Source organism: Haemaphysalis longicornis, unplaced genomic scaffold, assembly GCF_048455015.1.
Source record: "Haemaphysalis longicornis isolate Haplotype H1 unplaced genomic scaffold, Haemaphysalis longicornis Haplotype H1 scaffold_1, whole genome shotgun sequence".
Lineage (NCBI taxonomy): Eukaryota > Metazoa > Arthropoda > Arachnida > Ixodida > Ixodidae > Haemaphysalis > Haemaphysalis longicornis.
The window spans coordinates 474,825,421-474,853,387 of NW_027526203.1; the positions used below are offsets into that span (position 1 = coordinate 474,825,421).

At 50.7% G+C, this 27,967-nt stretch overlaps 1 protein-coding gene across 3 annotated transcripts in view; it reads left to right on the forward strand.

Moving 5' to 3' along the window:
- Gig (TSC complex subunit tuberin) overlaps window positions 1-27,967 on the forward strand; it is a 99,514-nt gene that overhangs the window by 14,033 nt on the left and 57,514 nt on the right. For all 3 annotated transcript variants that reach the window (XM_077688227.1, XM_077688228.1, XM_077688229.1), the window contains 10 exons: window positions 2,652-2,716; window positions 3,423-3,555; window positions 3,613-3,661; window positions 5,311-5,510; window positions 18,523-18,802; window positions 18,862-19,005; window positions 19,102-19,281; window positions 19,341-19,499; window positions 27,539-27,628; window positions 27,691-27,923. In XM_077688227.1, the coding sequence (XP_077544353.1) occupies window positions 2,652-2,716; window positions 3,423-3,555; window positions 3,613-3,661; window positions 5,311-5,510; window positions 18,523-18,802; window positions 18,862-19,005; window positions 19,102-19,281; window positions 19,341-19,499; window positions 27,539-27,628; window positions 27,691-27,923 (1,533 nt within the window). The remainder of the gene's footprint in view (window positions 1-2,651; window positions 2,717-3,422; window positions 3,556-3,612; window positions 3,662-5,310; window positions 5,511-18,522; window positions 18,803-18,861; window positions 19,006-19,101; window positions 19,282-19,340; window positions 19,500-27,538; window positions 27,629-27,690; window positions 27,924-27,967) is intronic.

The following is a 27,967-nucleotide window of genomic DNA, read 5'->3' on the forward strand; positions in this document are numbered from 1 at the left end:
TACATATTGTAGGGAAACATTTCAAAAACACGCCCTAGAAAAAATGTCAACTTGCGCAGAACTGTGTCAGATATAAAAAAAAAATGTTAGCACGCACGGTGCTCGTGTCATGCGGTGAAGCCCAACCTCCAATTCAAAATGTGCAATTTCGGGTGGTTCCCTGGAATAAATCTGGTGGTTTGACATCATCCGAGGCACCAATTTGCCCCCACATAACGTAAAAATGTCTTGTCAATGACTGACTTTGCATTTACAGCGAGCACAATATTTGGGACAAGCACGCGATGCGGAAAAAAACATGCACGAAGTTGAAAATGGAACGCCGTGGATGATGTTTGTTGTCGTTCACGGTCAGTTATCTCTCAAAACATAAAGCTGAGCTTTATTATCATCTTTTTACTCGCAATTGTAGCCTTGCTCGCAAAAATGAGGTACGATGAGCTAGAATCGTGCCCTGCGGTCTTTGGCCGAGTAGCAGTTGCGCGATGAAAAAGATCAGCACAACGAGCCTCCTCTATTGCAGCGCCACCTAACATTTTTCAAATGAAATGGTACAAAAAGTTATCAGAGACTCCGTCCGAATAGACAGTTCAACTAAGCAGCAACATTAGACACCCGGATATACCCTCGCATGGAAACGAAACTGGAAGGCGAACAGCTGGCAGTGTAAGGCCGGTTTGAAGCGCTGTCCTCGGCGGAACAGATATCTGGCGACTGGGTGTGATCTTTCGACTTGCATCTGAAGTTCTTATCGCAGAAATCGGGTTAGGGTGGGTGAAATCAGGAGCGGCGTGCTTTGTTCGAGGATCAGTCGCGGACGCTCCAGGCGCCATAGCAGGTAGCCTTGAAGTTGGGTAACTGCGTAGTAGCGCTAAATATGAATTTCGCGATGCAGAAACGAAACGGAAACTGTTGTAAACTGTTTGCGAATGGTCCTGGGGTAAGTAGAACTACCACAGAACTTGGAACAACGTGCGCAAAAGCAATACAACTGCCTAAAATCATAAAGTAGCTTTGCAACCAGGCACTGCTTGACATTTTCAGCCAATTTCTGGGATTATTACTGTCAGAGCGCGAACCTGACGATTGAAAATCGTTTGCTGGTTCACCATTCACGCCTTGATAGCAAAAAACAAACGCTGGTGCAGCGTAATTACGAGTGGCACGCTTTTTTCGTTGGTAGCAGTGACGCGCTATTACCACGCCCCTTTTCCACACCCAGGTGATTCAAAAGCGTGTCAAAAATCGCGTTTCTGTTGCAAAAATGAAAACAAAACTGATTTTGAAAGGCCATTTTCTGATCCAACTCCGAACAGCTTTACTTGTCCGAGAAACGCCTGGAACGCTATGAAAAGGCGCTCCCAAAGTATCGATCAAATTGATAGGCGCGGTAGCGAAAGAGTTGATGGTTGCCCATAAAGGATGCAAACTGGGCAGCTGTCCTAGTGGCTGGGTGGTTGAGCATGCTGGTAAGCCCAAGGATGCAGGTTTGATCCCGATTGTGTCAGCCATTCTTCTGGCGGAGGTGATAGAGGCAAATGACCGTGTTCCCAAGGCAATCTGTGGCCCTCTACTATGCCCTGCCCAGGTGTAGTTTTGTAGGTGGGGATCTTTGTGTACATTTTTCTTATTTTATCTGCACAATGCCAGTGTGTGGCATTGGGCTGTAAAATAGGTCTATGGGCCAAAGATGCATGTGTCTAGGCGCTGCAAAGGGCTCATCTATGACGCACAGATGAGTGCATATGGCAAGCCCTCGGAGGAACCGTGCTTGGAAGGGTTTGTCCGTCCCTGGGCCTGTGGTGCTCGCCCGTGTGCACGCGCCAGCCAGTGGTGGAACTCCTTTGTGGGGACTGGGCCACACGGGGGCAGATACGGGGGCTTTGTCCGAGTTTGTTTCCTTTCTTGCTTTTAGCGCATTTCAGCTGCTGAGCAGCATTGCCAACAGAGCACTCTCAGGCCTGACATGAGCATGAGCGAGTGGGGTGCTGCCCCTTGGGGATTCCTGGTTCGTGCCAGAGGCATTCACGTGGCACACAATTCATTCCAGATTAATATATGCAGCACACATTGCTCATAGCTAGACTGCTATGAGAAGCTAAATGAGGGTGTAAGTTAGAAAACATGAAACAGCACTGCATTTAACATGAAACAATGCCAGATGTTCACATTTAACCCTGGTTTCACGCGGAGTGTTCCTGCATGATCAAGTTATAATCCTGTTTCATCCATGCCTACACCAGCACCACTACTGTACAGTCATAGACAAATGAAATGCGAACAAAAAAGTGTGAACCGGAACGCACAAGTAGCGCGATTCCTTGACGCATCACGTAGGTGCAGTGATAGAGTTTGGAAATGTGGCTTTCCAAATGTACCGCTGGCGTGCCCTTATTGGACCTCTGCTGACAGCATTCGTTTCAGTGTTGCCTGTTCTGGTTCGTTTGCATTCCATTTGTCCCTGACTGTGCATGTGTCCGACACCCACAGCCAGTGCCCAGCAGCGCTCTGGCTCTTGCTGAAGCGGCGCCCCACTTTGAACCTGCGCCCTGGTGGCGCTCGGGCCTCTGTGTGGCATCCCCTTCCGCAGTTGTCCACGATGAAGGGCCATTGGCCGGTGCTGGCTGACGCGGCTGTTGTGCTGTGTGCAGGCTGGAGCTGGTGCAGGCACTGACGGACAACGGCAAATGCCTGACCCTCTTCGAGGAGCAGGCAGGTGAGACCGCCACAACTGTGCTCGGTGTTTCCTGGGGGATTGCAAAGGCGGCAGAGTCTGAGCCTGCACACCATTTACTGGTCGGAGGAGGGAACCTTCAGCATTGCCGTTGGCAATAGAAGCTATGGCGGTTTGATACCCAGCCTTCACTGACAGAAGCATGGAGAATGATATGGAGCTCTGAATCAAACAACAAAACAATCTGTGTGAGCACAACTAGGCAAATGCAGAGACGAGTGCAGGTGCAACGTGAAGCAGAAAGCAGATATTTGTGAAAAAATGTGCAACAGGCTGTAGGTAGTATGGCACTAAGGATACAGAACACTGAATACAGCTAACAAGGATGAACAAGCAATCCGTAGCCACAAAGCTTGTGAGGCCTCTTTCAAAGAAGTGAAGCTTTTGCAGGTGTTTGGCACACAGGTTGAGGCAATGGGAGTCGCCAGCAATGTATTGTTGACGTGGGCTGCAGATAGTTGCGTCCAGAGCTCGAGTCCAGTGTTCACAGTAGCAGGAACCCAGACTGAAGAATGCAGAGGGCTGCAGCTCTGCTGCTTCGGCAGACTTGGTCCTGCCATGCTCAGAGAAACTGATGTGCCTGCCACCATGCTGCTTCAGAGAAGGAGTTACAACAGCACTGCCAAGGCAAAGCCGGGGGCCGCAGTGTTCCCGAGAAGCCCAGCCTGCGTGTGGCCTGTGTGTGCAGGGCCGTTCCTGGTCAAGTGGATGCCCGAGCTGCTGAGCGGTGGCTTTGCGCACGAGCTGCTGCCCCTGCTGAAGAACCTGGTGCGCTTCAACGCGTCCTTCCTGGACCGGGCCACCGTCATGGGATTTGTTCAGTGGGTGCTCCCGCCTCCCCCCCTCCCTTCCTGCCCGTGACGTCCTCCTCCACGCAGGAACACGTGCATCCTCTGCTGCCGCACCAACTCGGAGCAGGACGTCCAGGTGGGCTTTGCAGTCTAGCACACAGAAGGGCTCGGGCGTTGTAGACTCGGAGCTGTGGGGCTTGCCTGCTCACGTGGGCAGTCACGGCTCATCTCGCGTTGTCCACACTCTGGGTGCATGGGATGCAACACATCGGCTGCTGCAGTCGACGCCCGTTACAGCGGTCCCTCTTAATCCGGAAAAAGATTCCCACTCTATCCCGAGCAGGGTTCTCCCCCACGGTGGGCGGTGGTGGAAATTCCGCCCACTCCTCTGCTTCACCGCCCACTGACGAACCCATCTGAAATTGTGGGTCTGACGATCTAGAAACGGCCACTGTGCGAAAGCAGTGCCAGTGGCAGCAGGCCGCACCTCCCTCAAACTGGTTACGTGAAAAGGAGTCTGAGCAAGTGGCTCTCAAGTCTCAGATTGCCAGCTGCATGCAAATCTTTGAGTCGATGCCCCCTTTCTTATTTTTTCACCGTGCTGCTGCACTACAATATTCAGTATTTGACCAGAGGTGTTCAATTTCTGTGATGAAAATTTGAACTTCTTAAATCCCCCCCGCCACGTTCTCAATATGTCCACCTCTCGGTTCTCTCTCTGGAGAAGCCTGATCCCAAGTATGCATTATAGGAATGGTATAGGAGCGTAAAGTGACCACTGTTGCACATACCTTCTTTCGTTGGAATGGCACGTTCCCATCTTGTGCACAGCTCGGCTTCAGAAGGAAAGCAAAGTAGTGACACTTTCTCGTCATTTCCTCTGTGTCAGCCAGGAACTCGGCAAGTTAACTGCGTGACCATTTGCAGAACACTTTTCAGCGCTCATAAAATAATTGGTCCATTTCACCGGTACACGACAGGTGAAGCGAATGAGCCCTGCTAATACCGCAGGGAGCGTCCGCTCTGCGCTGTACTTCCCTCCGAACGGCTGCCCTTCGACCAACGCCAGTGGCACGGCGCGGTCTCTTTAGGTAGCTCATGAAGCCCTCCCTTAGCGTGACGGCGGAGTTTAATGACCAGAAAAGCATTGAAGGACTCTGGCTTATCCGACAGTGAAATCAACTACCCCGCTGGTGGTCGCAAAAAAAAGACACTGGCACTGGCTTGGCTGCACCAACGACCTGTTCTATGCCAACAATGTTGCCACCAGACATGGTAGTTTTCTCACCAAAATAAACAAAGGAAAAGCATATCGGGTGCCGGCACTGCGGAAGTATGCTATTAACATTCAGTGAAAACAATTTTCAACCAAAATTTAGTCTGTTGTAGCTGATAGTCTACTATAGCCGGGTCCGTTGTGAGCGGAGTGGGTTACAGTTGAAATGCTTGGGGACCAAACAAACCAACAAAAATGGTCTGTCGTAACTGGAAGCCCATTGTTGCCGCATCCGCTGTAACAAGCGTACAATGTACTGTATATTTTTTAGCTCGCCACTCGCATGCTTTCCCAGGCAGAGATGGTTACTAAGGGGGGAGTGATCAGAGCTCATAATGCAGTAGAGTCACGGGGATCCCTTTGGCCCTCTGCCACTCCCCTGCCCTAAACCCAATGTTTAGTAAAGGGGCACTACTAGTGCAGTAGGTTGGCTGAAATCACTTTGCCACGTGTGTTTGGAAAATGGGACTTGTTGGCAGTGGAGGCAATCGGTGGCCCTTGCACCGCAGCTGGGCCTGGACCTGCTTGACAGCGTGGTGGGCTTTGGGCTGGCGGGTGCTGAGCTGCTGGGGCACTTGGTACCCATGGCGTGCCGCACGGTGGTGGTGGCACCCCTCTCGGAGCCCAGCTGGCGCCTCATGCGCAACCTGCTCGGCACCCACCTGGGCCACCGCACTGTTGCCTGCCTCTGCCGCCTGCTCGAGGACAGGCAAGCGTGCCCTCCTGGCCCCTCAGCTGTCGTGATGAATGCCTGCCTGCAGCGGGAGAGTAAATTGCTGTCGTATGTGCATGCTAGGTGGCAATTTGCAATGCAGCAAAATTGGAGCTGAGCGTCTATTTATAAGCAGCATTCCCCATGGTCAGCATGCGTTCCACGTGTTGCGCGCGGCACCTAAATGCACAAGACACCCTCCACAGTACAGAAGACGATGTATGCTGTGCTGTAGAGAGGGCAGCAAAGGAGGATTTCACCGGATGGCCGTCGATTGCAGAGCAAGCTGGAACATGCCGTGCTAGAACCTATTCGTTCCAGAACTTAGCTTCGGCAACAGCCATGACTTGGCAACAGTCGTGGCAACTTCGGCAGCAGTCATTGCCGTGGGGTTTCGTCGTATGGGTTTTCACGTTCGTCGGCAGCTCAGTGGGAGCTTCCAATTCCCGTTCCGCCAGAACTTTACCTTCTCGCAGTTGACACGTTGGCGTGCTGTTACTGCGTAGGGCCGCCGACGGTCAACTGCCACTCGTGTCTACCCGCCTTTTGCTTGCGTCTGTTCTGCAAGTGGTCTGGCCCGCCTCTGGACCTTTGCGTATCAAGCAGCATCAAATGGGCTTAAGAGTAAAGAAAGATTGAGACGAGGCGGGGAAGCCATGTAAAATATGGGAAAAACGCTGGTTTATCCCTGCCAGGGTCCTTCGTATGAAGCAGACCACGTGCACCTGTTTTAATGCATTGTTTCCATGGGGTGTTTACCGGGACTGCGGTGATCCATCGTCAGAAGCGGGTCTTTGTAAGTCCGGGGGACATGTTAGCGGGGTTCCACTGCACCACGCTTCCAGTTAAGCCATGTTGGCTCGGCCGACACGACGACACGACAGCGACGCCGACTTCCTAGTTGGCTGACTGCATTGTCACACGACGGCGACGGCGACATGAACACATTGGCTGATCGAAAGTCCACGTGGTGCGACTGGCTCGCTGACCAAAGACGCCGACAATACCGATTGACCGAACGGTCGTCGGTAATTGATCGTGAAGCAGAAACTGTGCCCACACAGCATTCGTACCGTAATGAATGCGGCTCTGTTCTGTTAGTCCCTAGAGTATAATAAGCATAGTAAGGTCCACAAAGTTTATACAACTCAACACGAGCGGTAATGCGATCCGTATTTCGGGTTACGGATACGGAACTTTGGCCATTCGCTTTGGCGCAATTTGTTTCCCGGAGTTGCAAGCTGCATATTTGTGTGTGCTTGTAGAAAATACAAGCTCAGTATAAGCGTGATCTTTCAGCGTGGAGTGGAAGCAGTCCCGCCCCATTCCTTCAGTCAGCTTTTCCAGCTGTGAGTGGAGTGTAGAATTCATAAGCAAAATGATAAAAAAAATGGCCCAAATGGAACGCAGAAAGTCAGATGACCTCGTCCCAAAGCGATGCTGTGGCGCAGGATATCGCAGCGGCAGACGACGCGCGCTGCCGGACGTTCTTGCGGGCGTCACCGAGAAGCGAGGCACCACGAGCAGTCGTGCTCGGACGAAATGAGGGAGAATCGCGGCGCAGGCGAAAATGCCATGTTTCGATTTGCATTATCTTTACTAATACTCACCGCTTTAACAAAATTCTTGAAGGAGGTGATTACTAGAACATTGGATTATTTGAAAATGTGAACACCCATGCGTCGGCAAAACCTCTTTCAGGGCACTTAAGGAGTACTACTATAACGAAATTTTCGTGGTACGTTTATTTATTTTTTTATTGATTTATTTTTCTGTTATGGGTGCCTACCAGCCCAGTAATCATAAAATGACAGATTAGATGGTCGGTCACAGCATAAATTATTATTTACAGGCTCATTTATTTGTGTCCGTTTCGATTTTGACAAAACAAACACCAAGGCGGCCGCCATGGCAGTACGGTGCTCGTGACGTCACCGTTCTCGTCGCACCACTTCCATTGTGGGCGTGCATGCCCAGACCGGCCGGGGTCTCCACCACCTTCACGTGCCCGGGCAGCTTGACGTCCGTCCCAAAACCGTGTTACACACGCTGGAGCAGCACGCGCCAACTGCAGCCAGCGCGTTGGCCACGTCACGGGGGCCCCTTATATTGGGAGTTTGGGGCCAGGGGGAACAGATGGCCTTATGCTGTGGCCGATTGCAAAAGGGGTTCCACTCTGGGCTTTCTTAAGTGTGCAAAGATTAGAATGGATTTAAAATATTGTAACGCTACATAACTTGTTGAATGTTGTGCACAGTAGATGGCATTGACTATGGCACAGGCCAATCCCGCCGGCGAAAATGCCGGGACGACGAAGAGAAGAACGAGGTGTTTTTTTTTCGCGTATCCAGGGCTCGGACTCGACGCTCAGCAACGGTCCTCACCCAGGTGTTTTTAAATAAACCCTCAGCTCACCCCTCAACGCCTGAGCGTCACCGTAACAGTTTTTGGTGAGAGGTGCGGGGTACGACGCCGCGGACAACAGAGTCCCTGGATCTGCGCCGAAGCCGTCGCGTTGCTGGTCTCCCGCCCATCCAAGAAACGATGGCTCCGCCTGCAGGCAGTTCCCAGACACCACCGACGGGCAGCTGGCAGCCCCATCGGGAACCCCGGTCATTTTCAGGGAAGGCCGGAGAAGACGTGGATGAATGGCTCGCTCATTATGAAAGAGTGAGTAAATATAACCGCTAGGACGCTGTGGCCCGACGCGCGAACGTCGAAATCTACTTGGACGAGACAGCACTGACGTGGTTTGAAAACCACGAGGCAGCGTTGACCACATGGGAACGGTTTGTTGAAGAAATTAGGAAGGGATTTGGTGACTCGATAGCGAAGAAGAGGAGGACCGAGCAGACGCTTCTCCAGAGAGCGCAAGTGCCCGGGGAAACATGTACAACTTACATTGAGGAAATCCTCAAGCTGTGCCGGATCGTTGACGCCAGCATGCCAGAAGATGACAGAGTTGGGCATGTCCTCAAGGGGATCGCGGAAGACGTATATAATTTCCTTATCGGCAAGGACAACTTGAATACGGTCACCGATGTGATTCGCCACTGCCGTACGTTTGAAACTATGAAGGCGCGTTGAATTACGCCCAAGTTTGGCCGACTGGCCAACGTCACAACGGTGGCCAGCGTGGACGTCAGCTCGTCTGCCGACCTCTCTGCGACTATCCGACAAATCGTTCGCGAGGAGCTCCTGCGGCATGGAGACGTAACTCGTTGCTGGACACCCTCTCGCGACGGAAGCTTCCTCCGCGATGCGTCACCTACTTGTTGCCATTCAACAACACATTTTGGCTCCTCACGGCCGTCGGTCAACGTTGCTGACGTGGACGACTACCAGCGAAGGGGCGTGTACACTATGGTGCCCAACTACCAGCCACGGGAAGATTTTCATCGTGGTTCCCATCGTACACAGCACGTCTACTACCCGGAAGAGCACCATCGCTCGAGTTTTCCAAGAAGGCAATTATCGCCTGGTCAGCAGTATCCTTGTCGCGAACCACCCACCTGCTATCGATGTGGACTAGTCGGCCACATTTCGCGGTTTTGTCGCCGTCGGCGCCAAGGACCCAACGACGATCCCACGTTCACGTTTCCTCGGCCCAATAACCTCAACCCTGGCACTCGATGGTATCCACCACTGTCGTCAACACATAACGACCAGCCGACCGGTCCACGCAATGGCTCCCCCGCTTCGGACAGAAGTTTAACTCCACCGCCTCTACGCCAGCGCCAGTCTCCATCACCTCGGCGCCGTCCAATGTCGCCACCGCCGGGAAACTAGCCGGCGCGGCCGATGGAGGTGAGGTCGCCGGACAGCCTTTACGAAATATACCTCTGCCCGTTTACATGGTCAAAAATAAGATTGAAGTTTTAATTGATGGTGTGCCCACGATGGCTTTGGTTGACACTGGGGCAACAGTTTCTGTGATGAGTAAGGCATTTAAAGACAGCCTTGGGACTAAAGTAATGTTCAGCTGGGATCGCAGTGCCACATTTCGAGGCGTTGGTGGTGAACCGTTGTGGCCCCTTGGTACTTGTACAGTGGATGTGTCACTAGGGGGCAAAAGCTTCAAAGCAGAATTTGCGGTACTTCAGAAGTCTACACACGAAGTTATTCTCGGTATTGACTTCTTGCAAGAATGTGGTGCTAAGTTAGATTGTGCGACTGGCGAACTCTGTGTAAGCAGTGTTCTTTACTCTGCACTTGCCGAAGAATCTTCACGTTCGAGCGAACACGCTTTGGTTGTTTCGCAAGACATGGTTCTACCTCCCCGATCGGCGTCCTTTATACCTGTCATGGTCTGCGGTGCTGTGGAGCCTTCCTTTTGTGCAATTGTTGAGCCCATTCTGCCGAACTGCGTCAAGAAGGATGTTTTGTTGCCGCACTGTTTCATTTCCGTACACGGTGGGCGCAGTTCCATATGCGCAGTTAACTGCTCAGCCGCTAGTACCGTTCTGCCGCTAGGGATGAAGCTTGCACTATTTGAAAAGGATACCAGAGTACCCCTGGCAACAGTGAGTGACGAAACTTGCGATTTCGAGGGTGACTGCGCTACGCGTGACGAACAGCTTTTGAAGATGATAAACAAAGGTCTTTCTTCTGCCGAGAGGGAGGCGTTAGCCCATGTCCTTTCAAGGCATGCGACAGTATTTGACTTTTCCACCAACCCCGGCAACAAGACCGAAATCCCGCCTTCTCGCACGCGCCACAGCATAGACACCGGAACCGCCCGCCCGCTCCGGCAAAAACCGTATCGGGTTTCTCCTGGCGAGAGGAAGGTCATCGCAGACCAGGTCAACGAGATGCTACAGAAGGGAGTGGTACAGGAATCAGCTAGCCCTTGGGCAGCGCCGGTAATCCTGGTGAAGAAGAAGGATGGTTCCTGGCAATTCTGTGTTGACTACAGACGCCTGAACGCGATTACAAAGAAGGACGTGTACCCTCTTCCTCGCATAGATGATGTTATTGACTGTCTGCACTCCGCCTCCTACTTTTCGTCAGTTGGCTTAAGATCTGGTTACTGGCAAATTCCGATGTATCCGGCCCACAAAGAGAAGACGGCTTTTGTGACTCCTGACGGGCTATTTGAATTTAACGTCATGCCGTTTGGCCTTTGTAACGCCCCAGCTACATTTGAAAGGTTCATGGACACAATTTTGCGTGGTTTAAAGTGGGAGATTTGTCTGTGCTACCTCGACGACGTAGTAATTTTTGGACGCACTTTTGAAGAGCACAACACCCGCCTTGACATGGTCCTGAACTGCCTAGAAAAAGCCGGCCTTGTGCTAAATTAAAAAAAATGCCGCTTCGGCGAGCGCCACACCTTAGTGTTGGGGCATCTAGTCGACAAAGATGGCGTTAGACCTGATCCACAAAAGATTGAAGCCGTGAGTCAGTTTAAGCAGCCAAAGTCTATGCACGACCTACGAAGTTTCCTGGAGCTATGCTCCTGCTTTCGTCGGTTTGTACCAAACTTTGCAGAGCTCGCTTCTCCTCTGTCTTCTCTGTTACGCAAAAATGCTCCTTTCTACTGGACATCTGAGTGCGAAGCCTCCTTTTCTCAACTGAAATTTCTTCTCACGTCGGGGCCAATACTACGCCATTTCGATCCGGCTGCTCCTACAGAAGTGCATACGGACGCCAGCGGGATCGGAATCGGAGCAGTCCTTGTGCAGAGACTTCGCGGCACTGAGCATGTGATTGCCTACACCAGCCGCACGCTCAGCAAACCTGAGAAAAATTATACAATGACTGAGCAAGAATGTTTGGCTGTCATCTTTGCTGTGCATAAGTTTCGCCCTTACATCTATGGACGGCCTTTTACAATTGTTACGGACCACCACTCCTTATGTTGGCTCGTTGGACTACGTGATCCATCTGGGCGGCTCGCCCGCTGGGCCCTCAGACTCCAAGAATATGATTTCGTTGTTTCCTACAAAAGCGGCCGCCGACACACCGACGCTGACTGCCTTTCCCGGCTCCCAGTTTCATCTACCGCCTGCGAAGCTGACAATTTCGACGACTATCTTGCAGCAGTCGTTGAGACATTCCCTGACATAGAAACCTTCCGGCGAGAACAGGAAGGTGACCCCAAGCTAGCGTCCTTCTTCGCCACTGCTCGCGACTCCACCCCTCCCAACCGCTTTTCTATTCGGGATGGTCTGCTCTACAAAGCAAACTACAATGCGACTGGAGCGCGGTTCCTTCTCATTGTACCCGAGCGGCTGCGCCCTTGCGTGCTTCGTGCTATGCATGATGACATGACGTCTGGGCACCTTGGCTTTGCTCGCACATTAAACCGCGTACAAGAACGCTTTTACTGGCCCAACATGCGGCGCACGACTGAAAAATACGTCGCCAGTTGTGTGGAGTGTCAGCGCTACAAGCGTCCTGCAACCACACCGCCCGGCCTCCTCCATCCTGTGAATCCACCCACTGCTCCATTTGAGAAAGTCGGGATTGATTTCGTTGGCCCACTTCCACGGACGCCAGCTGGAAACCGCTGGGTTATCGTCTGCGTGGACCACCTGACGCGTTACGCAGAAACTGCGGCTGTACCAACAGCTTCAGCAGCCTCGGTTTCTATGTTCCTGCTAAATTTTATGATTCTGAGGCATGGCGCTCCGCGCGTGCTTATAAGTGATCGTGGCCGCCAATTTATTGCGGATGTTGTAGAGGAGCTACTTCGCCTTTGCACCTCACAGTTTCGCCATGCTACACCGTATCATCCGCAGACCAACGGACTTGTTGAACGCACAAATCGAACACTTCTCAACATGATTTCAATGTACGTGGCCTCAGACCACAAAAACTGGGATGAAATATTGCCTTTCATAACTTACGCGTACAACACGGCCAAGCACGAAACAACCGGCTACAGTCCCTTCTACCTCGTCTACGCACGCAATCCTCGCACTCCTCTGGACACCATCCTGCCATTCTCGTTGCACGACGAGGACTCAGTTGCCAAGACTCTGTGCCTGGCCGAAGAGTCCCGCCAATTAGCTCGCCTGCGCACCCTTGCATCACAGACCCGGTCTAAACAGAGATACGACGTTCGCCACCGCAGTGTATCATTCTGTAAAGGTGATTTGGTGTGGTTATGGACTCCCTTTAGGAAACGTGGACTGTGTAGCAAGTTTTTGTCGCGTTACACTGGCCCATTCGTTATTCTCGACCGTGTAAGCGACGTGACGTATACGTCATTTCGCGCCTCACAACACATGGTCGCCGGTCCAGCAAGACCCAACTTGTGCACGTCGCCCGGCTAAAGACTTATCACCCTCGTGCTGCTGAGTGACTCACCCGGCGGGTTTCGTCTGCGGAGGGGGGAAATGTAACGCTACATAACTTGTTGAATGTTGTGCACAGTAGATGGCATTGACTGTGGCACAGGCCAATCCCGCCGGCGAAAATGCCGGGACGACGAAGAGAAGAACGAGGTGCTTTTTTTTCGCGTATCCAGGGCTCGGACTCGACGCTCAGCAACGGTCCTCACCCAGGTGTTTTTAAATAAACCCTCAGCTCACCCCTCAACGCCTGAGCGTCACCGTAACAATATGTTATACTGAACGGTTACTGTTGAAACTTGTTGGGAGATATCTCCATATACAAAGGAAGCCTTTGACATAGTTATTTAAGCTTTGACATTTCGTGTCAGCACTCTTAACAACTGCACTCAATTTTTGCCAGCATAAAAGTAATCCCATATAATAGTACCAGGGCTGGGCAGCATCACGATAGTATCTCGGAGATACTTTTGAGTATCTGTATTTCAGTATTGAAATACATTTGAAAAATATATTTGTATCTCATTAGGGCAATACTTTTACGTCGTATTGAATATATCGCAATACTCTGGTATGTATGAGTATCTCGTTACATTTATTGCATCGTGCTGGCACCCATAGTTCAAAATGCTTTGAACCTCAAACGAAGTTGCAAAAGCTTCAGATTTTAAAAGCTTGCTCTTGCGGGCTCCAGAAACTTTGCGCATTGCACCACAAGGACTCGAGCGATGAGGTGTCATCAGCTACGATAAACCATGGCTTTTATGACTTTGAAGAGGAAGAATTCCCGACATCAGGACGGTCAGAGCAGACGCATGTTTGAGCGGAGGTCTTTTGATACCTCGAAAACCTGAGGAAGGATTTGGCCTTCCTGCAGGACTTTCCAGCCATGAAGGCGGTGTTTGTTTGTTATAAAACAAACCTGTGCTCCTCTGCAGCAGCAGCAGAGTGAGAGGCTTTTCTCGTGCGGGAGCCTCGTCTGGGAGACGACAGCTTGTTCGAGAAGCTGCTTTTGCTTAAGTGCAACTGGTGCTGTTTTCTTCTCATGGGGGGAGGGATGTCTTCAAGGTTAATGTGTATTAATGATTCAGTTTTGTGCATGTATTGGTTTTGCAATGCATAAAAATGTATTTTAGAACATGAGGCTGCTGAAATAAGAAAAAACGTATATTTCAGTATGTGTATCGGCATCTTTGATCTGTATTCTGGAATGCTTCTTTTCTGTGCCTGAAAAAGTATCTGAAATCTCCCGTTTTGTCAGACTTAAATTTATCTTAGCATTTGTATTTAAGGCGCTGACATCGCTAACGTTGAGAGAAGTAAAATATCATCAGGGTATTTTTTATTTGCCTCCGAATGCTCGTAGAAAAAAAGTCGTTTGGTTGCGAACATGTAGTCGCAAACATGTTCACCAAATCGGGTTCTAGTTCGTGGCAACATAAAAGGATCGCGAGGGCGTAGATCACACACAGATGACAGAACTGGCAAAGCTGAACATACCCTAGCACAACAGTTTGTTTGAACAATGGGTAAAATCAGGCATGTGCTAGACAGGGAATGACGTGTAATGACGTATTGGCTATAACAGCAGGATTTTCTGAAATATACAAATCCGAGGTCCACCCCATTGATACTGCATACAGATATGACGACCACTTCTCACGGCTCCTTGCTGTTGTGAGCACTCAAAAAAAAAAAAAAGAAGAAAGACGGTCTATGTGGGAAAACCACGAAAGAAGCATGCATGGAAGATACCAAGTGGCCTCAACAGTGTACTTTCAGATCCGCGCACGTACTCATTTTGTCCATGCTGGCTTTTAAAACTTGCTCGCATGGCATGCGCGCGATTGGTCGGCTTCACTGTAGGGCTCGCTGGCCTGCCGGTGTGATCGGCGCACGGGCACGCATACCGGCACAAGCTGGCGTGGAGGTCATAGCCTCGCTACCATACCGCTGTGGGTGTTTTCACGAGAGATCAGACAGGCGTGTTTGGTGGGCATCGTTGATTTTGATGACAACATTATGTATAGCTCCTTGTGCACTGGGGAAACATACCTGTAGTTATTTTGTGGCGAAAAAAAATTTCCCCTTTCTCCAAAAAATTCCCAAAGCTGGCTCGGGTCACTGGCGCGTTGAGCAGCTTGCGGAAAATTTGAAACTTCTACCTCTGTAAAACAAAAAATGCTGCAGCTATCGCCCTAAAGACTTTCCATACTCTCAAATGATTCACTGTATTCATGTTTGGCATGCAGAGAGAATTTTTAAAATAAAAATTCCCAAATTGAAAAATATTTTGAAAATTGCCGAAATGTGGGGCCGTTTTCCTCTGCAACTAAAGAGCTAGGTGGTTCAAATTTTTTAGTGTTATTCTTTATTTTTTTTTAATCTTCATGCAAATTTTTGTTTATGTGGTCAAAACGGTTATATTTCAAAAAAGTACTCTACTGCAGCCAGGTAATGCATTTTGGTATATTTTGAAAGCCAATTAAAAAAAAAGGCCATCTTCAATCTTTTTCAAGCTCTCACAGATTAAAGTCAACGTTGCTCTCTATCACCTACATCAAAAACATGTCGCACTATTTTGGTTGTTTTCCAGCTACAAAGGGCCACCTATGACCTTGTTAGTAGCGTTGCAGTGACATACTCGAGTGGTTTGTAAGAAGCTTATGACTGCAATGAAAAAAAATAATGGCCGCTACAAAGAGAAAATCATTAAGGAAACATTGCGGTGAGCATGCTTTGTTGAAATTAAGAGGGAACGAAGTACCCGGCATTTTAACAAGTTGTAGGAAAGCAGCCAAAGTGGATCGTTCAAGCTATCGCGCTCGCTCTTCTGGATGCCTCTTTTCAGGCATACTGTGCAGGCCCACTTGCATATACAGAGATGGTAAGATGAGATCCGGACTGGTTGTGTTTTTAATGTACTCCCAGGAGTTATTTATCGCTTATTATGTATTTTTGTTTTTATGCGTGTTTTTTGTTTCTTTTCTTTTTTTCTTTTTTCTTGTAATCAGTGTGTGCCTTCATATTGTTACATTGGTATGAAACTTCCAACTTCGATGTACCCCCCCTTGTGTGATGCCTTCGGGCCCTTAAGGCTGAATAAATGAAATGAAATGAAAAAAGGAACTTTCATAGCGTGAAAAATCTAGATATTGGAACAGAAGATCCTGTTGAGCCAACCGACCAGTGTGTACTATTATGAGCAATATGAAAGGGAACGCAGGAACGCGTGGCAAACAGCCTCGAAACCGGCTCGGAGCGATGCCCGGATGGCGCTGTGAAAAACGAAGGGGGAAAGGAGGGCGCTCTTCCACTAACTGCTGGCACTCCCACCCCGCTGGCATTTCTACAAAGCAGCAGCCTACGTCATTTCGCCGATAAGACGCACGGCGGGAATGGGAACAGTTGTTAGAACAGCGTCCCCCTTTCCACTTTGTTTCCGACTGTGGCCGCTGCGTATCACTCACAGCTGAGTCTGAGGGTATTTTCTGCGCGTTCCTGTGTTCCCTTTCACATTGCTTGTAATAGTACATCCTGGCCTGTATTCAAGGTCACTAGATGGCTGCCACCCTGGTGCTGTTAGCATCCAAAACGCTTTGGTTGTCGCTAACTCGCCATTGGCCACTTCGATCAGCCTCCTGCTTCATGCTCAAACAAACAACAGTGAAGACGTACGGCCTTGTCAGTGCTGAGAGCTCTGCAGTAGCATGTGATGCCACAGAGATCCTCAGGAACCAGTTCATGTGGACTCAAATTTTCAGTGAACAGACAATTCCACCCGGGTGGTGTTCCCGAAGTTTGAAGAAAGTGTGAGTACCAGATCAGACAACTGAAATGCATATGGCTTGAACAAAAGGATGATATGCAGTCTTGGTTCATTAAAGACATTCTTGTACCCCTCCACGGCTCTGTTGTGTTTCATCCAAAATATTTGGCAATCATTTAAAGCCCAGTGGTCTTAAAAAGGCCAGGTCTCGAATTGCGCAGTTGAGATACGACGAGTCGATAATTATACACACGACCAAACATGGGCTAGGGAGGAGGAGTTTCAACATAAGATTTATGTGCAGTGTACTCTATTCATGTCGAATACAACAAAGCTTGTTCACCACAATGCTTGTTTAATGATTATCTCTTTGTAATGGCCATTTCTCGCCATACATTGCGGTCATAAGCTTCTTTCTTAAGAGAATGACACCGCTATACTGCTAACAAGGCCGTATTCGGAGTTTTGTAGCTGCAAGTCAATGAAAATAGTGCGACATGTTTTTGATGTAGGTGATAGAGAGCAACCTTGACTTTAATCTGTGAGAGCTTGAGAAAGATCGAAGATGGCCTTTTTTTTTAATTGGCTTTCAAAATATACCAAAATGCATTACCTGGCTGCGGTAGAGTGCTTTTTTGAAATATAACCGTTTTGACCACATAAACAAAAATTTGCATGAAGATTTTAAAAAAAATTAAAGAATAACACTAAAAAATTTGAACCACCTAGCTCTTTAGTTGCAGAGGAAAACGGTCCCACATTTCGGCAATTTTCAAAATATTTTTTAATTTGGGAATTTTCATTTTAAAAATTCTCTCTGCATGCCAAACACGAATACAGTGAATCATTTGAGAGTATGCAAAGTCTTTAGGGCGATAGCTGCAGCAGTTTTTGTTTTACAGTGGTAGAAGTTTCAAAATTTCCGCAAACTGCTCAACGCGCCAGTGACCCGAGCCAGCTTTGGGAATTTTTCGGAGAAAGGGGAAATTTTTTTTCCCCACAATAAGTTTTCCCCCGTGCACAAGGAGCTATACATAATGTTGTCATCAAAATCAAAGATGTCTATCGGACACGCCTGTCTGATCTCTTGTGCAAACACCCTATGCTCCTTGGCGAATAGCATCATGAAGCCTCGTATGGGAGGTTCGTAGGAGGGCTTGCCGTTGTGCGAGGCTACTTGAGGCTACATTGAGCTGGTGGCCTGTGGCGATGGCGCTGCTACGTTTGTGGGTTCTTTCTTGGACGTGGGCGCTCTTCTTTCATACTTCAATGTTGAATTAGTCGGCTTGGCAACTACCGGTGGAGCATAATGGCTGCAAATGAGGGCCGAGCCCCAAAGAAACGAAAAGCCATCGATGTCAACACCAAGTTGGACATCATTCGCGAGATACACTCAAGGGTAAGAAATGCTGAAGTCTCCAAGAAGTATGAACTGTTGGCGTCTCTAGTTTCAACTATTGGGAAAGACAAAAAGAAGATCATGGAATCAGTGAACCTCAATGGCGATGAGAAGAAACAGAAGAATTTACGTGAGGCGATGTACAAGGAGGTAGAAGACGCCGTACACATGGTTTCTAGATGTCCAAGGGAGAAACACCCCTATCACCAGTCCCGTGCTGCTGCAGAGAGCAAAGGACTTTGCTTTTATTCTCTGTTACCCCGATTTCAGACCGAGGGGCGAAAAGGTAGCACGCCTCATTAGTTGTCTTTCTCCTTATTTTTAAAGGTAAGTCGATATATAATGAGATACTGATATAACGGTGACTTTTTGTGGAATTGCTGCGTTTGTTATAAGTGGTTTTGACTGTATTGAGATCTGGCATACCATGCAAAAAATGTTCGAGTGTAAAAGCAATGACCCATTAAAGTGCTTCAGTTGACAGAGACTTGTCAACGACGTGTCTGTGACTGGTGTGTGGCATGTGCCCCTGGGTGGGTGCAGGGCCAATGGGGGTGACCCCACCCTGCTCAAGGGAGCAGTGTTCTTTGTGGGGGCGGCGCTGTGGAGCCCCCGCGCTGTGGGCTCCCTGCAGTACCCGGCTGCCGGGGTGCTGCCATCGCTGGGCCGGGCCCTGGCAGCTAGCGGGCACCCGTCGGTGGCCTACGAGGCGGCGGTCTGCCTCCAGTGGCTGCTGCCAGAGGGGGGGCCCCCCCTGCCGGGAGGGGCCCTGGCCTGGGACGCCGTGCTGGAGCTGCTCGACGCACTGCTTGCCTTTCCCCAGGTGAGAGGCGCTGTGGGCTGGGTCCTGGTGGCAGGCGGGATGGTTGCTGCTCCTCGCAGGAGGGCCAGCCCGGCTGCCGCCAGCTGCAGCAGATGGCCCATGAGCTGCTGAGCCGTGTGGAGCGCGCCTACGATGCGGGTGCCTTTGAGGGCAGCGAAGTGCGCCTCTTCCAGCTGGTTGACCGTGCGGCCGGCCTGCGCCCCGTATGTCGTCTTCCCTTCTCACTGGGTGCTGCTTTTCCACGCGTCTCGCACGCTGCCAGTGTCGCAAACTCGCTGAGCGGGAGCCTCTGCTGCCAGGAGGGTTCCCTGGTGCGGCTGCTGGAGTTCCGGGCCAAGCAGGCCGAGCTGAACCCCCTGCACTGGATGGAGCAGCTGTCCGAGCTGCTGGAGCGCTTCATGGACCCAGGCATGGCAGCCCCGCCCGCAGTGCGTCTGCGCCTGCTGGACCTGGTGGCCAGCCACCGGCACCTCTGCCAGGTGGGGAAGGAGGGACCCCGCAGGCCCCTCCTGGTCACGCCCCCCCCTTCCCCCCACAGGCAGACGAGCTGGTGGAGCGGCTGTTGGTGCCGTACGCCTCGCCACTGGAGACCCAGCCCATCGTGGCAGCCCACGGGGTGCGCCTGTTGGCCGAGGTGCTGCTTCGCGACGACCTGTCTGCCGAGCACACGGCCCAGCTGCTCGACCTGCTGGCCAAGGTCGGGGCACCCCCACTGCTCTTGAACTGTACCCTACCACTGGTGGTGGAGCATTGTACGCTGCAGGTGCTTTGAGGTGAACGGGCTGCCTCCGTGGGAGGGTTGCTTTTGAGCTTTTGGTGCCATGGAAAGGCACCGACCAGGCGTCCACTCGGCTCCCTCTGGCCCAGATAGAGGGACCAACATCCTCGCCTCCTCCGCTGCACCTGCCTGAGCTAGTTGTTGGGCGACATCTTGCTTGCAAGCCATTGGGGGTGGCAGTAATAGGGAGGGCCCTCGGAGTACACGGCGTCCAGTGACAACAAGCGGCTCTTTGATTTGCACGGCCGGAATTCCTCGAGTGCCAAAGCCATACTTGCAACTCTGCACTCTGCAGTCAGTCCATGACCATGAAAGGACGCTTTCCTTCACCTGAGCGTGTTGCAGGGAAACTGCTGGTAGCCATGGCTGCGTGGTTGATAGCTTGCTCCCGCTCTACACTGGTGGCATTTATCTAGTGGCCTGCCAAGGTTACTCTCGTGCTGTGACGTTTCCCTGTTGGTATCTCTTCTGGCACCCCGCCGGGGCACCTTGTGTGTTCAAGGTGACGGTAGTGGCGACACCGCAGACCCCGAGCCCATGTGGTCTGGACCCACCCACGCCCTGGCTGTGCGTGGCTTAGCCGTGTCCAGGGAAAAGGGCATCCTGGTGGCTGAGCCAAAGCCAGGGTTGTTTTGGACCTTTAAAGCCCCCTGGCGGCAGCAACACACCATTTTGGCCCCCCATCTTCTGCAGACGGTACTCCAGGAATGACCTGCCCTGGGGAAATCAGCCAGTCGCCTTTTCCGATCCCCCTCCCTCTCTTTTTCTGTCAAGTCATCTGTCCATGTCTGTCCTGTCACCTACCCTCTTCCTGTGTTTTCCTTTTACACTCAGGAGGCAAGGGTTAACCTTGTGCAAAATGGCCTACCTAGATTTTTTCATGAAGTTATAGTGGCCACGTATAGCTAGCGTGTGAATACCTGCACGCTCCCCTGGTTGGGCTCCGTTGTGGGCGGCCAGCCTTGCTACCGAAAAACTAGCTGGCAACATGGCTAAACGCAAAACACCTCCTGATCGGTCCCTGAAGAGGGCCCGGACCAAAGCGCTTGCTGAATACGTCACACAAAAAAACAGTGACAACTTCCCACGATTCTTTGTCGTTCAAGGAGTAGACAAGCCTATGCAGATGAAATCCCCCTTTGCAATCGCCAAGGCACTCAATCAGCTAGTTGGGAAGAATTACAATGCTAGAAAACTCCAGAATGGTGATGTGCTGGTAGAAGTGCACACCAGAGAATAAAGTGAAAAAAATCGAAGACACGAATGTGGCAGTGACAATACACTGCTCACTGAACTTCTCCAAGGGCGTTGTCTCTGAGTCTGAGCTGTTTCACTGCTCTGACGCAGAGATCGAAAATGAGCTGGCAGAGCAAGGAGGGGTCACCGCAAGCAGAATACTGATCAGGAAAAACGGAAAAATGAAGACCAGACATGTAGTGCTAACATTCAACTCGACCATGCCACCAGACTTGGTGAATGCAGTGTATCTGCGTTGCAAAGTGCAGCCCTACATCCCAAATCCAAGGCGGTGCTTTCAGTGCCAACAATTCTGGATCAACAAGGTCACTTGTCTGGATTATGTCGCGGCAAACCCACACGTGCTATGTGTGGAGGAAAAGCGCACGAAAACGAAAGATACGAAAAAGAACGCCACTGTGTTAACTGTTTTGGCAACCATGGTGTGTAACTCCAGATCCTCTCCGGTTTGGAAGAATGAAAAAGGAGTAATGACCATCAAAACCACACAGAATGTGTCATACGCCGAGGTTAAGAAAAGGCTTAGTTTCCAGCAAAAGGGAACTTTTGCGGAGGTGGTGCGGCGAGGGCTGGCGCCATCTCTGGTGTCTGTAGGCACGCAGGTTGAGCTGAAGGACCTGGTGCCGGCGGTACGGCCCCCTCCTGTCCCAGAGGCTGGGCTGCCCCAACACCCGGCACTGACTCTGCCCACGCAAGTGGACCAAGTGGATCGCTCAGTGGACCGCTTAGTGCTGCCGCAACCCCCTACACAACGTGGGCCAGAAGCCGGTGTACCGGCTGTTGATGGGGTGGAGGAGGCTTCGGGGCTAACACGCAACTCAGCAGGTTCTGCCCTGACTGCATGGTCAACTCTCCTTTCTTGGGGGACGGTCGACACGCCCCAGGAGAAGGCGCCGTCGGGAAGTGGCACTGCTTTAGGTGCGGCTCCTGCGCGGCAACGGCCTGGGGAACCCCCTGACCCTCGAAGGGTACCGAAGGGCCGCGGAAAGCCTGGGCATTCAACAGGAGGCGGTGAAAAAGAGGGAGAGGAGGAGATGGACGTGACCTCACCCACTCCTCCTTGAATACAGCAGAGCAAACCCAAAAAGACCGGTATAATAGGAATTATACAATGGAACTGTCGTGGGTTATTGCGTAACATCGATGACATTCACAAATTGTTGGAGAAGTCCCTACCGCCTATTATCCGTCTGCAGGAAACTCATTTGTCTTCTATGCACAATAATCCATTCAGAAAACGCAATCTTTACCGCAAAGACAGGACAAATTCTCTTGTATCTTCTGGAGGAGTGGCAATCGTCATTCCCCAGTCGATCCCAACAAATGAACTGAAGCTTAAAACCACCTTGGAGGCGGTAGCCTTAAGAACACACATTGGAATAGCCCTCACGATTTGCTCCTTGTATATTCCACCAACCGTTTCAGTGACCCAGAACGTTCTGTTCAGACTCATTGATGAGTTGCCTGAGCCATTCCTGTTGCTAGGGGATCTCGGTGCACACAGTGTACTGTGGGGAAGTGCTCGGAGTCGCACACGAGGCCGACTTATCGAGACTGTAGTGTCGGCAACTCCTTTGCATTTATTCAATAATGGGAGTCCCACTTACCTCTGCTCATCAGCCCGCACTGAATCATGCATCAACATCTCTCTTGTAATGTCATCCCCAAGTGCCTTTTTCACTTGGTGAACACTCCAAAATCCTCTCGGGAGTGACCGCTACCCAGTTTTTCTGGACTCAACAACAGCAGTACCCATGCTACCAGAGCGCACCGAAAGGTGGAAGTTAGAGGCGGCCAACTGGTGTCTGTTCGAATAGACATTTGAAATTGATTTGCATGAAGTGCGGGGCTTGAGTGCGGATGAAGCTTGCAGCCTAATCACATCACGGCTCTTGGAAGCTGCAAAAGTGTCCATTCCCGAGTCCTTTGGGACACTCCCCAGGAGGTCAAAGCCGTGGTGGGACTCTGATTGCAGGGACGCCCATGGGAAGCAAAACTGCGCATGGTCCTGTTTCCGACACTACCCCACTGCTGAATGTCCAGTGAATTTCAAGTGACTCAGAGCAGAGGCACGCAAGATTAGACGGCAATCGAAAAGGGCTTCATGGCAGGACTATGCAAGTTCCATAAGTAGTAACGTTGGCGCGAAAATTGTCTGGAATAGGGTCAGGAAAGTGAGTGGCACTTGCAGTGCATTTACCGTACCACTTTTGATGGTAACGAAGGCCTTGCCGAGCAAGCAAACATTCTAGCTGAATATTTTGACAAAGTGGCAGTGCGTTCAGCCCAGTGCTCTGAATCATTCCTCAAGCATAAAGAGTGGGCTGAAAAAAGGAGGATTCAGATAAACTTGAGTAATGAAGATGCATATAAAGTAGTGCCTTTTTCCATGGCCCATTCACCATTACATTCCTTATATCGAACCCTCAAAGCGCGCTTCTCCTGATGGAGTTGTGGGAAATGATGATGACTTCTTGTGCGTGGCTTCAATACTTAGTAAGATACTCTATGCCTCCAACACTTGCTTGACCTGCTCGATGCGCTAGCATGGGGATAACCTCATGGCAGTGAGAACTTCGGGTGTGATCGGATGCGAAAGGGGAAGGGTAGAACCACGGGAGGCGTTGTGACCGAGCGGCGGCTCTGCTGGCATGGAGACCGGTGCGGCGGGGTCCGTGTTGGTTTTGTTCGCGGCAACATGTCTTGGGAGTGATGGGCAAGAAAACAACGGAAGAGTTTGGATTTAGCGACGAAGGCAGGCATCATCAGAACGGTGGAGGCCAGTGAAAAGTAGCTGTTGGTTGCAGAGGCATGTATGTAAAATTTGAAATTCCTCGCAGCACGTTTGAGCACGACACTGTGCAGCAAGCTGACATAAGGCGAAGGCAGTGCAGCCCGGCCATTCTGGAGCGTGTTGTGTGTGTGTTCCTGCGACTGGTTCAGTAAAACGGTTCTGTTGTGGCTCCAGACGAGAGATGTTTGGGCACCGAAGACGGTGGCATTGAGTGCCTAGGGAGTGAATTATAGGGCTGTCAGCATTCCCATGCGCCATTCTGGCTGCTGCAACAGCGTGCAAGTTTTGACGACCATGGGCAGGCTGTGACGGATCGCAGTGGTGCAGCGGCCGCCGTCATGGAAGAAGTGGACCTTATTAGTGACCTGGCTGACGTTCCCAATCTTCTATGGCAGCCTAGCTTGCGTCAACATTCACCGTAATCCATGGCCATGGTGGCGCTTTGGACGGCGCCGAGCTTTCTCATTTGAATGGCGTTAGTAAGCTTGAACACAGTTTGGTGAACTTCATGTCGCAGAAGATAAACAAGCGAAGCCCATGGACTTTTTCCATTCTAAATGTTCATATGTATAAATCTTTATTTGGCAAAGGGGTGGCCAGTGGCCTATTCCGTGCCAAATAAAGTTTCCATTCTTTGAGGAACCAAGCGGGAAGCTACCGCTTGTTGCGACATCGGAAGGCTCTTAGTGATGTGTGGAGTTTTCAGATAAGCTTGAGATGGGCATATTTTATATTTCGAATTGTTAAAGGAGCCATGAAGAGAAAACACAAGTTTGGTTCATTCAAAAGATTGTCTCGTTAGAATCATGCTGACACCATTTTTAACGTAAACTTCGCTCAAATAAGCTACATAATTAGGAAAAACGGGAATGGTCATGCGACCCACCAGCTCATTTCCCGCAACAGAACCTATGATGTCACATGAGCTAAGCTCTGCGATTGGCGGAGGCTGGCAGAAGCAGACGCAAATTAGGTAGAGCTTACAAACTAGACGAACGAGCGATTTGCGCTTAAATTTAGGGCACATTCTTTACAAAGCAATAAGAATGATGGGACAAACAGTGGAAGTTACGAAAGCACATGTAAACATAGAAGTACTGATGCGTTCTGCTGTTCGTACTGCGCACAGCATGCTTGGTTTAGCTGCACAGCACTACGGGGCTTGGGGTTGTCTCAGACGACACTGGCCGATTGACGCAAGCAACGGTGTCTTACGTGACCCCATTTGTCGAGCGAGCACTGTTTCAGGGAACGAATATTTTCTCCCAGAACAAAAACAAGCCAGGTTTAAATGCGGGCAAAAACAAACCAAACGCTTGCCACGGTATGGTGGCGCCATCTAGGTTACGGAACGTAAAGAAACGCGGGAACAAACCAACACCGCTGTACAGGGTGGAGACAACCTTTGAGACAACCCGTGCCGCCGCAATTGGGCCAACGGGCTCAACGCGTTATTCTTTTCGTTTTCCACGAGACCTAGCAACGCGAAACAGACAATATGATTCAAACTTCTTCAGTAAAACGCGTTGCGGCGATAATTTTAGCGCGGTTTTGACACAATGACTTGCTTCGGCGGCGAGCGAGCAACCGAAAATGGCGGCGCCAGCGTATACGTGTCTCTACCCTGTACGGCGGATGCGTGAATGAAGGTACTCTAGGCTGCAGAGCGGTCGGTTCCTGTGATGTCATTTGGGACCACGAAAACGCACGATTGAGCGGGAAAATCAAAATTTTAACCTAAATTGTTTAATTTCTCAGTGAATAAAGCACTGTTTGTATCCGGACAAGCGCTAGGGGCACTATAAAACACGAAATCTTTCGAATAAAACCAACTTGCATTTTCTCTTCATGGCTCCTTTAATATATATCGAAATATCTCGCCATCCCCTTGGAATTCACTATATCCGGGATCGACTGTTCAACAGAGTTTTGGTCACAGCACCAGGAAAATACTTAAACAGAAGAATTCGTAGGTGTGAGCTTTTTGGCATGAAGGCATTTATTAAAGGAAAATAATGCGGACGCCTGGTAATTTGCTGGATGATGTGGCTGAGATTCAAAAGCATTTCTTTCCTATTTAAGCCTCTCGGAAGACATGATCATAACCATAAAATTTAAGTGAAATGCTTATAGCATTTTCGTTACAACTTGGACGTTCACACATTCAAGCACAGCACACCAAATTTCTTGTTAGGGGAAAATGAAAAGTCCCCCTTGCTGCTGTGCTGTGCAACCAAAGAATAGACCGGACTGCCTTACAAAACTACAAAACAGATTTTGGACAGCTCAACCTGTTAGATCTACCTAGCCTTACAATAATTTCACGCGCTTGCGGTATCTCTCAGGACGGGCGTGTCACAGCTGCTGCTGGCATCTTGGTTGTCCATGCGCAGAAGCTCACTGCCTTATTGGCTATTTCCATAGTTGGTATATCTGTACCCTCAGCAAAGACAGATTTCTTTGTTAGAGTGCGCCCAACATGCGTTGCCCGTGGAAATGCGCCTTTCGAGGAGATGGAGTTGGTTTGTCACGATAGGGGGGTCAGAGCATCCGCTCAGTTGCACCTGCCTGGTACGGGGTCAGGCGCTGCAGTTGTCACACCAAGAAAACCCTTTGTTTTCGCTAAAAGAAAAGTGATGCCCGCAAAGGTGCGCCCTTTGTCGGTGCTTCACCGCAGGCATAGCTGTGCTAGTGCTCGTTGAGTGAAACATTGCAAATGCAGATGGTTAAAAGCGTGGATTTCTCTTTTATAGGAACTGAAAAGGTTGAAAATTCTCTGGTGTGGCCGCAGAATATGAACAGAAATTTTTCTTTCGCTGCGTCAAGCCAGGAAAGCAGTGCTAGTAGCGGAGCACACGACACAGAGATGCGTCTCGAGCGCGAGAGTTCGGCCGCGTATAGCTTCACTGTGAACAATGTAATGCAACATGTTTTTATCAGTGTTGCTGGTCCTCTTGAGGAGTTCACTTTCCCAGTTTCGAAGAGAATTGAGATCGGGTATTTTTTAATTTGATTTTTGAAGTTGTGCATTTTTAGTAAAAGCACAGCAGTCACTTTTTTTGTGTGCATTGCGTTGGATGGAATGCTTGCCCGGGGACACGCGCATGACGTCGGGTGCATGGCACGAGGCGTGGCCAGAGCGCTTCATTCTCCTCACTCTGCTACATGTGCGGGTGCAGCAGATTGTCCCACACATTGATATGTCTTCTAGACGAGCAGTATTTTACAAATCCGTTTAGAAATATCTGGCCAACATTATCTACCGCCTACAAGTCAGTCACTATTGCAGATAACAGAGATAGGGGCGTCAAAGCGAGCGCCAATCTCGTGTCTGGTCTGATTTCACGATTTTTTTCTAGATTTTTTGTTCACAGCACAACACAAAGTTTGTTTTGAACTGTTTGTCATTTTGGTGTAGTTTTTGTTTTCAAACAAGTTTTAGTCGGAACAATTACACTTTGCCGTACACAAAGCTCCAGTTGGAAAAAACTGTAGCCGCCGAAAACTACGCATCACCCGCGCCACCTTTGCAATTTTTTTCCTCGCAAAGTATGCATACTAGAGGAAAATGGAGTGCAGGCTATTCCCTGGCTGGTGCATAACTCGTAAAAATATGACAAGAAACCAAGATGTGCACATGTTTGATCTCTCGTGGAATCGGCCAGGTGTGCCTGACAGTCTTCCGGCTGAGGCTTTTTGTGTAAATTGCTTCTGTTCCGGGCAGCAGGTTCTCCTCCTGCTGCCCCTTGGGCGTCCCAGTGTTCCCAGTGTCGGACACAGAAGGTAATCTCTCAACTTGAGCGGGCTGGCTGAGCTGGGGGCGACTCTTCTGTCGGGGCTCCCTGTGCATGTGGGCCGAGTAGAGGTGGGACGCCGACTCACGGGAGCGTGTCGGGGGGCAGTGCAGGTGCTGGCACGGGGTGCGGGCTGGCTGGAAGAGGAGGAGGGCCTGGCAGTCCTGGAAGCGGCTGTCGAGGGCCTCGTCCACCTGCTCCAGGTGAGGGGGAGCGGGGGACGAGCCAGTGGGCTCCACGGCTGATGCCGGGCGGGCGTGTGCAGGTGCACGTGGTGCATTCGGGGCAGCCCGGCGTGGCGGTGCGGGTGGTGCAGCTGCTGTCGCAGCACCTGCGGCTGCAGAGCGGCCTGGAGGCCCACCCCGAGCTGGTGCCCCTGCAGGTGCGGCTGGTGCAGGCCCTGGGTGCCCTGCGCACAGGGCCCCACTACCAGCTCGGCCTGCACGACCCCGCCACGGGGCGGGTTACCTTCAGCGCGCGGCTGAGCTGCACCTTCAGGTGAAGGGTGCCCCTGTCCCACCTGCTGGTCCTGAGCGCTGATG